Source organism: Microtus pennsylvanicus, chromosome 1 (genome assembly GCF_037038515.1).
Source record: "Microtus pennsylvanicus isolate mMicPen1 chromosome 1, mMicPen1.hap1, whole genome shotgun sequence".
NCBI lineage: Eukaryota > Metazoa > Chordata > Mammalia > Rodentia > Cricetidae > Microtus > Microtus pennsylvanicus.
In genome coordinates, this window is record NC_134579.1 from 106,486,987 (window position 1) to 106,503,063 (window position 16,077).

At 48.1% G+C, this 16,077-nt stretch overlaps 1 protein-coding gene across 5 annotated transcripts in view; it reads right to left on the reverse strand.

Annotated features, from left to right (window-relative positions):
- Positions 1 to 522: 522 nt before the first annotated feature.
- Positions 523 to 16,077, reverse strand: part of Caln1 (calneuron 1) — a 494,314-nt gene continuing 478,759 nt past the window's right edge. For all 5 annotated transcript variants that reach the window (XM_075977723.1, XM_075977713.1, XM_075977705.1 and 2 more), the window contains one exon: positions 523 to 8,236. In XM_075977723.1, coding sequence (XP_075833838.1) covers positions 8,109 to 8,236 — 128 coding nt within the window. In that variant the 3' untranslated portion in view covers positions 523 to 8,108. The remainder of the gene's footprint in view (positions 8,237 to 16,077) is intronic.

Here is a 16,077-nt window from a genome sequence, read left to right on the forward strand (position 1 = left end):
CTCAGATCAGCAGGCTTAACCTATTGAGCCATCTCTCTCTCTCCCTGGCCCTATTATTTGAGACACATCCCTCACTGATCCTAGAACTCATCAACTCACCTAGAGTACCTGACCCATGAGCCCCAGGCAGCCTCCTGTCTCCATCTCCCCCAGAGTGGAAATTACAGGCATGGGCCGCTAAGCCCTCTTTCTGATTTAGGTGCTGGGGATGGCTCAGGTCCTCATGTTTATACAAGCGTTTTACTGCCTGAGTCATCTCCCCAGGCCCAAGGTTGTCTTGATTACCATGTCTGCTCTGAAGCCAGGAGACAAATCATATTTCCTACCATATGTTCCGCCACCGTCAGTTTATTTTCTGGATGCCAATCATCCCGCTTCAGAGTCCCTCCGCTCAATAGGCTGGGCCACCTTCTGTACCCGCTGCTCCTCAGATTTGTGGAACTGTCTCCTATGGGGCCCTGGGAACACATCTCAAGACCCACTGCAAACCAGATCGTCAATAATGAACCGATTCTCTCATCAAAAGGAAAAAAAAAGAACTTTTATTTTTTTTCTATTGCATAAATAATGGTAAATTAGACTCTTTTTAAATAAGATTATATATTTACAGACAAGATTAGTTACAGAAAACACCTGGTACATATATGGCAGTCATTTTCCCTTTATACAGTAAGATAACATGTGAATAATATCGCTTCATTGGATCACTTATGTTGCATGCCGAGTTCATTTATATTAATATTTACATTTGATATAAAGATAATTTTTTTTATTTCACTAACCTGCTGTCTCACCACTTAATAGCAGAAAAATCACCAAACTCACACTACATGAAGGAAACAAAAGAATGTAAATGAGGTAAGGTGGGAAATCGAGATGCATGATTGACATCTGACTGGAACATTCTGGAAGGAGAGGCAAGAAGCTCCTGTTTAGAACAGTCTTTACCTGTGCTTCTGAGACACCCGGCATGTAGGGGTCCAAATCCCAGCCATTTACATCTGTGCTTTGAAAATTAACTATGTCAATGACCTGTCCCCACCTGTGGGCTAAGCTCTCCCATACCTGGCAGGACCAGTCCTTCAGAGTCTGAACAGCTTCTGCGAACATGACCTTGGATCAGTCCTTGGCCAATTAGCTTCTTTCTGAATTCAGAATTTGGGTCAGAGAAATCACACACACACACACACCCAGGGCCTGAGGAGCCACTGGACAGCTCTCAAATGGTCCCAGAGTTTTCCATCTATGTGAACTTGTACCAGGAGCTGAGTGAATCTTTTCTCAACAGGTCTTTTCAGGGAAGAGCAATGGGGTCGCCTGTGAGCATCAACTGGATCTCAGACTGCTTCAGGGATCAAGAACTAAGAGCAGGAAGAAGGAGTTTATTATTCCCATGGTTTTGTTTAGGAGACAAGGCCACCTGCTTTACCCCTGACCTGGAACTCACAGGCTACTCTGGAACTTGCCACACTCTTCCTGCCTCTGCCTCTGCTCCCATGTTTTGGGATTGTGGGTCTACGCCTCTGTGCCTGGCTCAAACAGGCTCGGAGGTGGCATGAAGAAGAAGGGACAAAGACTTGGGTACCCGCGAACTGCTGTGTCCCTGCCTAGGTCTCTTGCTATGGTTGGAGCATTGCTGTGGCAGGCATCTATGTCCAACCCCAGTCTTGGCCATGTAAAGAACAGCTTCAGATCGCTGGTCCTGCACCCCAGACTTGTCATTAGAGATGGTAGCTTTCTGCCCTCTGCAGGACCACATCCTCCTAAACTGCTTCCAAGTCCAGTGGCCAGGGGAAGTCAGGTGGTAACTAATGGTGGGGAGACAGCATGGGCATGCACACTCTTTATTTGGGGGAGTTTCCAATTAGACATCCTCAGAGAGATTTTGGTAGCATCGTTTTTTTGGAATCTGGATTTTATCTCAACCTACAATCTCATAAATTCAGATTCCATATAACCTTTATCGGGAACCAAAGCTCCTTCATTGTCAGGCTGGAAGACAAGAAGACATAGAAGCTCATCTTGATTCAGCAAACTTTTGGACAACAAACAAAAATGCATCTCCCCTGTGTGTGACATGCGACATGTTGGCTGGGAACCAGAGGGCACAGTTTCCTTCACAGATAGTAGACACCGACAGGAACACACAGCTGCCCTTGGGACTCATGCCACAAAACAAGCTACCCAGAACGATATAACACACAGGACTTCGCAACCTTCTCTACTGGAGATGGACTTTCCCCTGGCTTCTAGCAGCAAGGATCCTATTTCTGGTACCCTCCCTTTGGTTTTTCTATTCTGTTTTCTGGCCTTTGTTCACAGGTTTCAGAGCCTTGGGCAAGACCTGCTGAGGCTGGCAGGAGTCAGCATCCACCCAGAGGAGGTACTACCCTCCTATTGGTGGCATAGAGCTTGTGATTTGGGAACATGCTAATGGGAGGTGCATCCCTTGGACATTCCCAAAGTAGGCCAGATATACAGGGCCTAGAATCTAGCAGCCCTTAAAGAACATTCTCTGTCAGGTCCAAGGATGGAGCAAACATCCGGGTGAAACCTGCATTCTCTGAAATATTCTTTCCCAATTAGCCCATACTTTCTGGAAAATTCTAGTACCTGCCTACTTTCTAGATATCCCCTCCCTCTCCCTGCCCCTCCCCCCACTCTGTGTTTGCACTCGTAGCACAGTCCAACTTGTTCTGTAGAAGAGGATGTCCTTGAACTCCTATTCCGAGTTCCTGCACCTCCCAACCGCTAGAATTATAGGCATGCCCTATTAGCCCTGCTTGGATAACTTCTGAAAACATATGAAGGACTGGTTTGGAAGCCAAGACATCCACCTGAAGAAAAGGTTGACCCTATAGCCAGAACGTGGGATGTCTTCTCTTGACAAACTCCCCAAGGGAGGAGCTGGATAAGTAATGTTGAGATACAGGGGGCTGTTTTGTGAAACTGATTTTTCTTTCCCCTTTGAGTGGGAAGGAGTCTTATTGTGGTAGCTCATGCTAGCCCAGAACTCACTATGTAGCCCAGGCTTGCCTAGAGCTTAACTATTTAGCTCAGACTGGCCTTGAACTTGCTCCACAATCCAGGCAAATGTTGAACTTCAATCCTCCCACTTCAGTTTGTCAACTGCCAGGCCCTGCAAGCATGTTCTCCTGTGTCTGGCTGAATCCACCACTCTTTGTAGTATTTTTAAGACAAAACCAATATTAAATATAAACCATTGGCATTAACATGACGGTGATGCATTTGCAGGAAGCAAAGGATCCAAGGAGAACGCCTAGTTAGCTGGTCCACCGGTCCCCTTCCTCCAAACCAACTGTGCGTGGCAAAGGCCACATAGCTGAGAACAGTCCCCTGAGTGTTAGTCAAAGCGTGGATGGAATGAAGCTAAGCAATTGTGACATTTACATGATCGTGGGGATGGGGTGGCCTAGCGTCTCCTCTATTCTGTCCTGACTATAAATAATTCAAGTGAAAAACTCTAATGGCTGCATAGCTCGTCTACTGCACATGGATTTTTCTCCTCGTGGAGGAGGGGGAACCGGGGAATTAACATGGAGGGAAGAAAAATGGCTGTGAATTCTGGACTCTCAGCCCTGCAGGGCATCCTGGAAGAGGCCAGTGAAAACTGCTGATCTGAAGTTGTTTGTGACGGGTGCTTCCCAGGGAATGGAGTTCTGTGGTCTTCCAGATCATTATAAACAGTATGTGCCAAAGTCTAGAAGATCCATCGGAGCTCACCGGTTATCGTTATCATAGCGTTATATAAAAATAAGGACCCTTTTCATGAGAAGGTTCCAGACTCTCTATGCATCTTAGGTAACAGGGTAGATCGAGTCACTGTGGACCGTTAGTGACATAGTATAGGGACAGGACCTATTATGGTTTGAGGTACAAAACTTAGCACTGTCATCAAGGGCACACGAGGAAACAGTCCACATATGACATGCAGCCAGACATAGCCAAGCCAACCCAACCCAGGAAGCACACCCAACAATCTCCTTGTTCATCTTCTCATGATGCCCTCATAGGGTCCCGGGGACACTATCTTAGATTCAAAAACAATGTACACAATACTCTTTGATTTATGACCTGAGTCTGGATTTGAGCCCATAGCAGGAGACTGCAATAAAAGCCAGTTGTTCCTCTCCCTGCTCTTAGATTTTCCAATCCCTTTGAAAGTCCACTGACCTGGGACAATGAGGACTGGGACTGGGACTAGTTGCTGGGGCTAGAAAGGATGCTCTCCTCAACATTCTCTGCTTGCCTTCCTTCCTTCCTTCCTTCCTTCCTTCCTTCCTTCCTTCCTTCCTTCCTTTCTTTCTTCCTTCCTTTCTTCCTTTCTTTCTGATTCCATCCTTTCAGATACTAGGTCACCTGTCATGTAAACTTTGAGACAGGAGCAGGTATGGCAGACACCTAGTTGATGTCCTGGTCCCTGCATATAGGTCACCCAGAACGTCTTGCAATCGCTGAGCTTGTCCAAGAACTCCCGAGAACTGTGGTTCACTTCAATTCTTATTTCTAGCTTACAGGATGGGAGCGCGTCAACAAGCAAGCAAATGCTATTATTAAAGATTACAAACTTAACGTGTTTTGGCCCGCCAGATGATGTAGGGTGGTTTTACCCCTCCCATATGGAGACAGTCTTGTTCTTCAAGGTGAGATAAAGGGTAGAGGTGAGGAGGCTACCCATGCAGGGCTTACTCCTTTTCTCCTGAGTTGGGGCAAGGACTCTTTCAAATACAACAGGGAAAGGTAGGGAAGTCATGCATATTCTTAGGAGGTTAATTCTCCATCCCAGCGGGAGATGGATTCTGGGAGTCAGAGTGCAGGCAGGTAGGATATACAGTGTCTTCTAAGAAAGTGTTCCCTATGTTTATATACCTTAGATGCAATGTTTCCATGGCAATCTCTTATAGTTGTCATGTGGAACTTGTACACTTTCTGGAAGCCATCGTTAACAGTTCCAGGGTGGAGTCCTGACTGGGGATTCCATCTACCTCCAGGGACAGTGAGGGGGATAGCTTGTTTGAAGGTGACAGGGTTCAGAGGCAGCCTGTCTTTCTGTCCCAAGTCAAATGCTGTCCTACTGTCTGACATTCATGGAGGCCTGGGGGTGTGGAGCTGAGCTGGTAGCAAGTATGAGCCAGTCACTGAGTCACCTCATGGCTGGGCAGCCTCTGTCACCGATTCCTAAAGCAGCAAAGGCTGAGGCCCCTGCCTCTCCTACAGAGGGTGCCTTAGCGAGTATGGGAGACAGAACTTTCTGGAACCATCAGCCAACCAGCTCCTCCTTCCCAGTTACTGTCCTGAGAATGTTAGGGGGGTCATGAACCTCGGGGTAGCATTTGTGTGAACAGACCTGGGAGTGGGGCTGCCTGGAAAAGAATCCCGACACCCTAAATACGTCAAAGGCAGATAATACAAGCAAAGCAGTTAGCAGGCAGGCCAACGAAATGCCACTAGACCTGGTTTCTTGCCCTGCTGTATTCAGTCGCTGGGTGCCGCAGATGAGGAGGATGCTGGGAGACTAACTTCTGGGCCATCGGAGAGAATCTGATGGCTGTTTTCCTATCATTTCTTCCATGCAATCGGGAAAGATGCTGGAGGGTTCGGTTTTGCTTTTTGTTTTTAAAGGGAATGGGTGCTCATGCCCTTTATATTATTACATCTCCACTCATTGCTGAAGGAATCTAAACTCTTCATCTTTGGGGATCAGCCTCCTTCGGTATGGGGCAGATGTTTCAGAAAGCAACATTTGAAGACATCTGTATGTCCCCCCTCAGTAGCTAATCTCAGCTGCAGCATGGCTTCCGCCCCCTTTCGGGTCCTTAGAATCCTGTACTTCCAGATGCATTCGCCTGGCTTCTCCAGCATGCTCCCGAGAGGATGCAGTTTGGAGTTTCAACCATCAGCAAGCGATAGGGAAGCATGCCACTGCCAGCTTCTCGCTCACACCCGGCAGAGAGAAGGCGATGGCTCCAGGAAGAAACTTAGGGGGTGGGAAGTTGTGCGGTGTATTAATATTCTGTGTCTCTTCCTGTTCTAGTGCATGAGTCTGGTCCTATGGGGACCATGGTGACTCAGCCTAGGGAAGAAACGGAAAGGGCAGGTTTGCAGAGGGCACCGCGAGAAAGGCAGGCAGGCTGCTGCCTGGATGTGCCAGACTCCAGGCAGTTTTAGGAAGTGACTCTGTGCCCCTTTGGGCTCTTGGGACCTCTGACTTGCTCTCTCTTGCCTATGCTATGGCTCAAACCTAGTTTGACTTGTGCTCTTAGTGAATATTCACACCCTACAGTGGGAAAATATCACCAGCCGCCCTCCACACTACTGGGCGGAGGGCTGTAGAGGTGAGCTAGAGGAAGACCCTAGAAGGAGAACTTGCATGATCCAAGTCTAAGGCGGCAGTAAGGAGGGAGAAGGGAGGGAAGCTAAGCTAGAGGAATATGCATCGCACCAGAAAAACCCTACCCGGCTGCAGGAGAGAGAGAGAGAGAGAGAGAGAGAGAGAGAGAGAGAGAGAGAGAGAGAGAGAGAGAGAGAGAGAGAGAGAGAGGCTGTTGGCCTCAGTGTGGCTGGAAGAAAGGGTAAGGAAGGAGGAAGGAGAATCAGGAAGCTTCCGCCTGAGATCCAAAGAAGCAGGGGCAGGACGATATCACTACAGAGATAAAGACTTGGGCTCAGAGAAACACAAAGGGAACTAGCACATCTATAGATGACAGGCAATCTGACCACTCACACTTGAATTCATAGTGAATCTAGGAAAACTGAAAGAAATGAGTCTCAGCCTGCTGCTGAAAACAGACCCCAACAGAAGTGTCCTGTGATCAGGAGTCAAGTCTCCATCACATCAGCCACGCCTACTAAACACCACGCGCTCTCTCTCTTTTTTAACGAGTCACTGGCACAATCTGAATATCTTGAGATATTAAGCAAAATCCAGCCCATACAGCCAAGTAATCCTTCCAGCTTTTCTGCTCCAGGTTCTAGGTCTCTTTCTTTTAGCTGGGGAAAGACTCACTAAGAAAGTCCGAGATGAGGGAAGGGTTTATGTGTACACCAACCTTAACTTACAGATGTTGTCTAGCATGGAGACTCAGAGGGGCTCTGTTACTTTGGATGCCCGGGGTGTGGGCCTCCTTGGGACCAGGCTCAATTCTTCCCCTCCCCCAGTAGCTTCACCCTTTGCTCCCAAGAAGCAGGGATGGGTGTGAGTTAGAGAACAAATTCCCGTCCAAAGTAAGCGGTTAGGGAAGAACAGCATCAAACACGGAGAAGTCTCTTGTCTGTCTATGCTTCTGGGTTACAGACACACCCGGGCTATGAATTTTATTTTTCTTTTCTCTAATGGTGGCACAGGCAAGAAAAGCTGGGAGCCAGGCTCTCTGCAGATTCCAAGATGCTGGTGCGGGATGGACTTCAGAAACAGAAAGCCAAGTGCCAAGGAAACCAACCGAGAGCGCCCCAGCTCTTCCGACAGGAGTCCTGTAGAAAAGGCAATTAAGACCAGCAGTGCTGCAAGGAGCTTGAGCCCTGCCTAATGGCTTTCCCCCTCATGCCTTGGGGGGAGGGGTCTCCACGGGGTGGAGGAAGGAAGCCAGGGTGAGATGGAAAGTCCCCTTTCCTGTCGCAACCCAGAGGTCAACCTCAGCAGGGAGTTTCTTTGGGTCCCTGGGTTGAAAGAATCGGGGCATGGATGGAGGTGAGTGTTGTTCATACTTGTCTTTTCTTTCTCGCTCTGTGATGCCACCGCGATACTTGGATGGCTACTGGAATTCCAAGACGAAAAGAAAGCAGTATTTTTTTCCCCCTTCGGAGTTGCTACTGGCGGTTGAAGCAATAATTGAGAACTCCCGGGTATTTATTGCATTGGGAAACAAAACCATGAAAGCATTTGAAGACAGCCCTTTAGTGTCCCTGCCAAGGAGATGGAGTTGATCCGTGATCCCGGTTACCCTGCAAACTTGAGTTCTTTACTGAACTGTACCAACGACTGCATCCATCCATAGGTCCAGATCTCCGGTGTGGAGGAACAGAGTCTGCCCGCGGGGCATGCACATGCGCAGTGAGCTGGCAACGCGGTTGTGGCTGGTGGGAGGCTGCTACTCCATGCCGCTCCGCAGGATCTGGTTGGCTGCAATCAGCATGACGCTTATGATGAAGGCCATGGCGAAGGCGCATATGAGGCTCTTGCGGACGCAGGTCTGCCGGTTCTGCTTCTGTGAATGAACTGGGGGAAGGGGTGGGAGGAGAGAGAACAGAGAGATAGCTTGAGACAGCTGTATGTTTTCTACACAGCATAGACTGTGGCTGGTCTAACCAACTCAGGGGATGGATACTATGGGGCTCTTAGCAACTGCTGAGCAGAAACTTCTGGCGAAAGGTATATGATGGTAAACCATCCCTACCAGAACCGTGGTCCATGAGATGTTTAGAGAAAGGTTTAGACATCTGGATATAATAGACCTACAGTGAGTCTCAGAGACAACGATTTCTGTAACATTCTAGAACGAGTTTCCGAAAAGACACCGTGCAGCCATTATCACCCCCTTTCTGTAACCAGCACTGATAGAATGAGGTCTGGAAGCTTTCCGGCATATGGTATGTGTGTGTCTTGTTTGTACCTGTCACATGGCTGCCCAAGAGGACAGTCCATCTTGTTTGTTGATACACTCTGACCAGCTGGGAATTTGCCTAGTAGCCTAGGCTGGCTGTGTAGCGAGCCCCCCAGCAATCCACCTGTCTACCTCCTCAGTCCTGGGATTATAAGCACACGCTACCACAGCTATGTGAAAATCAGGTTCTCCTGCCTGCAAGGCAAGCATTTTACCAAACCAAGCTTGCTCCCTGGTGTGCTTTTGGAGACTCAGTCACCCCTCAATAGTGCCACCACTTGGGGACCAAGTCTTCAACATAGGAGGATCAAGAAGACACCTCCTAGCTAAACAGGACATGGTGGGAGGTTGATCCCAAAGGTGCTGTCCTGTTCATTGTGGAGTCGCTGAACCAGGTCACCGGGAGGGAGTCTGGGAGTTCGCATCTTAATAAGCTCTCCCAGGGTCTGGGCAACTTTCGGTTGATTTGATAGGCCTGGATGGAGGTCGGATTGCCAGAGACAAAAGAGGGGTGTGTGAGCATGCGTGTGTGAGTGCGTGTGTAGTGTCTGTGGTTTTTGCTTGGGCTGTTGGGAAACATGGTCTTTCAGATTTACCTGCTAAAGAAGACAAGGGACTTGGGATAAGACTTGGCTAGGAAAGTGTTGGCTGTGCAAGCATGAGGACCTGAGTTCGATCCCCAGCAACCACATAAAGAACTGGCCATGGTGGCAAATGCTTGTGGTCCCAGAGCTGAAGAGAGAGAGGCAGGTAGGTCCTGGGGCTCCCTGGCCAGCCAGCCCAGCATACTTGATGAGTTCCAGGCCAACCAGGCGGGTGGCCTCTATGTACTTGCACATCCACACAACACACACTCACATACGTGTGCGTGTGCACCAAGAAGGCTGGCAAAGCCAGATATGGTGGTGCATTACAATGCTAGCCACATGAAGGCAGTCAGGAGAATTGTGAGTTTGAGGCATGGGTTGGCTACATGGTAAGACTCTGTCTCAAAAAAAAAAATAAAGCACTTTTTGAAAAGTAAGAAAGAGAGGGAGGGGAGAGAGAGAAGAAGGAAGGGAGAGAGAGAAAGAGAGAGAAGGAGGGAGGGAGGGAGGGAGGGAGGGAGGGAGGGATGGAGGGAGGGAGGGAGGGAGGGAGAAAAGCAGGCTAGCAAGATGGCTCATGGGTAAGGAGCTTGCCATCTGGCCTGACCACCTGAGTTTGCTCCTGGAGACCCACATGGTACAAGAGTGACAACTGATGCCTGAAAGTTGGCCTCTGAGCACCGCAAGAGCGACCTCCCCCACACCATTAGCACAATAAATTAAATAAGTAAATAAATAACGTTTAAAGGAAGCAAATACATAGAAGACTGGAAAGAGGAATGGACCAGTCAGGCCTCTCAAGACCACGAAGCCCAGTGTCATGCTCCGGTGTCTTCCGCCGTGTTGGGACTCCCCCGGGCCCTGTGGAAATAACAGACTAACGAGTAGGAATCAGGCCATGTTTTCAAAGCCAAAAAGAGCCTTCCATGGGAGAAAGGGCCCAAGGGTTTATGAAGGATCTCTGAAAATTACTGTCAAGCCAGATTCGCCATGAGCCTGTGCCCCCAGCCATGGCTCTGGTTCCCTCTCCAATTTGCCGAGATCCTCTACCCAGAATCCCCTAAGTCTCGTCTTGTTATCGTTAATCCTCCTGGATCCACCGGGCTTGTGCTTCCCCTGGGTGATTTAGGAGTGTTTCTGTGGTTCGATTCTCCAATTCCTGATTAACTCTGGGTTTTAAGCTCTTAGCTGAAGGAGGAAGTTTTGTTTGGTGTGGAGATGGGCTTCTTCTGGGAGTGGGCACACTGAAGGAACAAAATGCCAGCTCTTAGGGCAAAGGAGATGGCGTTTAAGAAGGAAAGGATGGGGCTCAGTTGGTGAAGTGCTTGCCCAGCATGCTGACGCCCTGGGTTCCTCAGTGCTGCATTAAGAAAGGGTGGGGTGCACACCTGCAAACTCAGCACCCAGGAGGTGGAGGCAGGAGGGTCAGTCGTTCAAGGTCATCCTTGGCTATGCATTTGCAGTTCAATTTTTTGTATTCCCGGGGATACAGGAGACCCTAGCTAAACAAATGATGAACCAGGCCAAAAAAACCAAACCAAACCAAACAAAAAAACTGCAAATGTGTTTGTGGCTTGTTGAGGACCAGCTGAGGTATTCTGGGCCTGTGTAAAAATTTCCTGCCACACTCCATCCTGAAGGTCTGTGGAAACCTTCAGCCACAGAAAATGCTGGCCCAAGGGGGAATGTGTTCATAAAAACCTCTCTTTTTGAAGGATACTCGGGAAACAAAGTAACAGGCGACAGGCTTTTATTCCCCTGTTAAGTTGTGTCTATGATGTGTCTCCTACACACTGATGTGTGTGAACACGTGGTCCCTTGCTGGAGGTGCTGTCTGGGGACCCTTCGGAGATGGGAGTGAGTCACTCAGGGGGTGGACACAGCCACACTTCCTATCTTCCTGATCCTGTCCTCCCTAAGCGAGGTACTCATGTCTGCAGTGATGAGCTGCCTCTACCCGGAGCCCTGCCCCTCTGAGAGACTGTATTAAACCCTGAGACCAAATAAATCTGCTCTCCCTTAGATGACTTCCTGTGAGGATTCAGTCACACAGAAGAGAAAGGTGACTAACATATTCCACCAGGGCCGCTTCCTCTTTGATCTCGGAATCCTTCAAAGCCTGGGAAGGGAGAGATAAGAGATGCCTGAGAATCCAGACAGGCGTGTCCAGCCTTCTGACACCCTGGAACAATGCTGTCATCTATAAAGTTCATGCTAGACAACTGTGCTATTCGTTGTTGTTGTTGGTTTGTTTTTTTTTTAAATCATGCCCGCAAGCGATACAATGTTTTAACTAACTTCACAGTTTCGTGTTGGGCTGTGTCTGTAGCTATCATCAGTTGCAAGCCGGGCATGCCAAATAAGGTAGAACAGCTGCAAACTGGGCATGCCACAGTTAGAACAATGTCCTATAAGCGGAGGAGGCCTTCTAGAACATTCTGAGGCCATAGTAACTTGGAAACAGATCTGAACTGAAACCTGTAAGTCCAGCTCAGTATTGGGTGGAAGATTGTTTTGCAGTGAACCCGGACATCACCAGAGCAAAAATATACGGTGGAGCAAAAATATAATGTCTTTTGTGGCTGGACCTAACACTCAATTTCCTTATCTATAAATTGGGAATGATAAGAGTCACCTTGGAAGAGATTTAAAGACAAGAAAGAATTTAACATCGAGAAAGGATATTGCTTGTGCCCAATTCCAGCTGACTTTCTTTTTTAAAAACCCAAGCTGGTTTATTTCATACGTGTGGGCATGCGTGTGTGTGCACTAGTGTTTGAACAACCACCTTGGGTGTCTTTCCCCAGTACCACTCACCTTCTTGTTGAGACAGGAACTTGTCATTTAGGTTAGACTGACTAGTCGTGTCCCTACTTCTGCAGCATGGGGTTACAGGAACATGCCACCATGTCCTGCCTAGTTCACGCAGATTCTGGGGTTGGCATGTAGGTCCTTATACTTGCAAGGCAGATACTCTATAGACTGAGCCATCTCCCTAGCCCTAGAATTCATGCTGAGTTATTGGACATCCCTCAATGAGTTGATTATTGTGCTGATTTTATGTGCATGGTGCATGCAGAGTAGGATCTCGCACAGGCTGAGTGTGGTGTCTTTCGACAGATGCAGGGCCTTCAGGGTCAAACAGCAAACGCCAAAGGCATTTGACAAATCACAGAGATGAGATTTGAACCCATGATTTGCTCTGCCTTACAAGCTCAAAACCTCTGTATACACTCTCCCTGACCCTCTGCTTGGTGACAGCGAACAGGTATCAGAGACTTGGTGTGGCTGGCAGGGGCCTGAGCCAGGACCTGGTTCATTTTCTTGCAACTCTCTTAAGGCCCATCATTGGCAATTTTATATTTGCTTTGCATTATATTGCATCAAATAAATATTAGGTATTCTTAGTGTCTATTCTTTTCTTTCTGAGTCCTGGCCTTGAACCTAGAGCCTCTTGTCTGCTGGAGAAGTCACTGCCGCTGAGCTACAGCCTCTGAGCCACAGTTTCACTCCTTGCTTGTTTTACTTTGTAACTTGATATCATTGTTTTGGAGACAGTATCTATCTTACTATGGAGTCCAGGATTTCTTTCAGCTTGCAGCAACTGAAGCCAGAGGCTGCCTCAGCCTCTCAGACTGGGATTTAGGCACGAGGCACCACAGCATGTTTATTTACTTAAAGATTTATTTTTGTTTTATTTATGTGTATGCCTGTGTATAGCGTGTAGTTGTGAGTTCCCAAGGAGGCCAGAAGAGGGCGCCAGATCCCTTAGAGCTGGAGTTGCAGGAAGTTGTGAGTCACTCAGTATGGGTGCAGGGAACTGAACTCCTTTGCAAGAGAGCAGCATGTCCTCTTAATCGCTGAGCCATCTCCCCTGTCCTTTTCTTTAGATCTGTACTTATTAACCTTGCTATGTCCCCAGCAGGCTTTGAACTCACTGTGTCTCTCAGTCTGGCACTTAGGAGCTCTGAAAAGTCTAAACTCTGAACTTTAGTTTCCTTTTCTGTCAAAGGAGCTAACAGTAGGAGTCCTAGGCACTAACAGAATTATTTCAGAAGCTGGGGACATGGTTCATTCCATCGAGTGCTTGTCACACATGTGTGAGGACCTGGATTGAATCACCAAAACCTATGTAAAAAGCTGGGCCGGATGGCACCTGAAGTCCGGTTTCACAGGCCTGAACTCCCAGTACTGGGGAGGCAGAGACAGGTGCATTCCTGGGGCTCACCTGCCAGTCAGTGTAGCTGAATTGCTAAGCACCAGGCTAGTGAGAGAAACCTAGCTCTAGAAAGGTGAAGATGAAACCTTAGGGTGACCTTTGGCCCACACACATGCATAAAACTTAAAAATAATCAAATCGTCTGGGCAGTGGTAGCCCATGCCTTTAATCTCAGCACTCGGGAAGCAGAGGTACGTGGATCGCTATAAGTTTGAGGCTAGCCTGGTCTACAGAGTGAGTTCCAGGACAGTCGGAGCTACACAGAGAAACTCTGTCTCGAAAAGCCAAAATAAATAAAATAAAAATAGTGAAGCAAAACCAAATCACCACAAAGACTGCTGAGCTGTCCCAACTGAGAGCTATGGCCCACCATGAGTGGCTAGAGAAACACCAGCCTGCCTACTTGTCTCCCTTGGGGCTGAAGGAAATGCCTGCTTCTTTATTCTCCCATTCGCTGAGGCTTCCAGTGCAGAGCCGCGCACACCTCAGATGCTTGCAGGCCTCTCCCGCACTTCTTACCTTCATCAATTCTTCCTGAACTGCCGCCAGGCTCACCTTCCCAGGGCCCTGCTTGGTATGCAGCCCCGCTCCCTGCAGACATCCTGCACATCCCTGCGCTGGCTGCCATCCCAGGAGTTGCAGTCTCCAGCTGCCCCGCTCAGCTGGAAAGGCCACTTCTCACTCCTAGACCCTTCTTGCTGACTTTCCCGCATCCCTTCCCTTCCCTACTCCCTTTCTCCTTTCTTATCCTCTCCTTCCCTTCCTTCTTCCCCTTTTCCTTTCCCTTCCCTTTTTTACCCTCCCCTCCCATTCTCCCATGTTACCGTGGTGCTGGACTACTGAATCTGGGGCCCCACACATCTTAAGCACACTCCGTACCATCTAGCTCCCTCCTTGATTTTAATAATCCGATGCTAAATATCTTCTTATTAGTCTAGCTGCATAGTTCACACATCAAAAACCACACACTTCTAAAGCTGTGTAACCATCCTCACTGTTTAACACAGAAACATTTCCGCTACCCGAAGGAGAGACCCAATGCTCAGGAACATCACTTATATTCTCCTCTGTCCCCAGCCCCAGGCAGCCACTGACCTTTCTGGTCCTGTGGATTTTTCTGCTGCACGGGTTGTTGCGTGGCAAAACACTGCAGACTATGGACTCTTGTGTCTCCTTCTGTCTACTTTACAGACTGGAATTCTGTCCGTATTGGGGGTTGCCTCAGCATTTCATTTTTTTAAAACTTTTGAGACAGTGTCTCATGTAGCCCAGGCTCGCCTCGTTCTTGCTATGCAGCCAAGGATGACCTTGAACTCCTGATCCTCATCAGGTCTGGCATTACGGGCATGAACCTATATGCCTGGCATCATCCCATTTCTTTCTACTGATTAATAATATGACATGATACATTTTTTTTAAGTTCATTATTTTAGGGCGTTTGGATGGTTTTGATTTTTTTGGTCTATTTTGAACATTTATGTACATGGGTTCTTTTGTGTGTGTGCTTGTGTATGTATGTGTGCAAATGTACAGGTGTGTAGGTGCTTTCTGTTTGAGGGCCTGTGCACATGTGTTAACATGCACATGGATGCTCCAAGCTAATATCGATTTCTTGGGAAGCATTTTATCCACTAAATCATCTTCACAACCCTCATGTACATGTTTTCAGATAGCCCTGCCTTCTGAGGTCCCCTGGCTACACACTTAGGAGTAGGATGGCTGTTTTATATACTAATACCATGTTTGACCTTGGCTCTGTCAGGGGTCATGCTATATAGACTGTTTTATGTCCATCTTCCCCTTATATTTCAAGCATTCTTTTTAGTAATTGACAGATCAAGTGAGCAAGTGGGCTTCAGGAGGCTGTGCAGGGTGTACCAGTTGAGCTTCTGTTTTCTTATCCCCACCCCTATCCCCCAACTTGTTAACCAGCTCTATAAACCAATGGACTCTGTCTGCTGGCAGGACCTGGGTTTGCAAGGGTGTCCTTTAGAGACAGTCTGTCTTTGCACTTCTTATTTCACACCAACTCACACAGCTCCACTTGGCAGATGACAGGGTGGCTCTGGGATTCTTCCCTTGGACACAGGAGTCTGCACAGATGTTGACATTGGCTAGCTGAGCAACTTACAAGGTCTAATGAGTTTGCAATCCCTCTGGTTCAGTGTGGATGCTGGCAACTGGGCAGCTTGTCTGTAGAGCTAATGGCTTGAGGGTGAGGGGAACTGATTCATGAACCTGGTGCAGATCTTCCGCACTAGCATTCCAGTAGGAACTCTGAGTTTCAGGAATGGGTATACGAAGTGGGTGAAACCAATTCCAGCTCCTGTGATTCTCAGGATGAGCAGGGACCACCCAGTTTGGAAGCTATAATTGCTTTCGGATCCTTTTGGTTAGATACTTTGAGTGTCCTTGAATTTTGAATGTGAGATGTCCCTCACAGGCTCTTGTGTTTGAACATGTGGTCTCCACTAAGTGGTGCTATTCAATCTGGGGGAGAGTGTGGAACCTTTAGGAGATGGGCCTTACAGGAGGGATCGAGTATTGGTGGGAGGAGACATGAGGTTTTGAAACCAAGCCCCACTTCCTGTCCACTCTCTGCTCTTTGGTCTATTGAGATATGAGGTGTCTCAGACACAGGCACCTACTA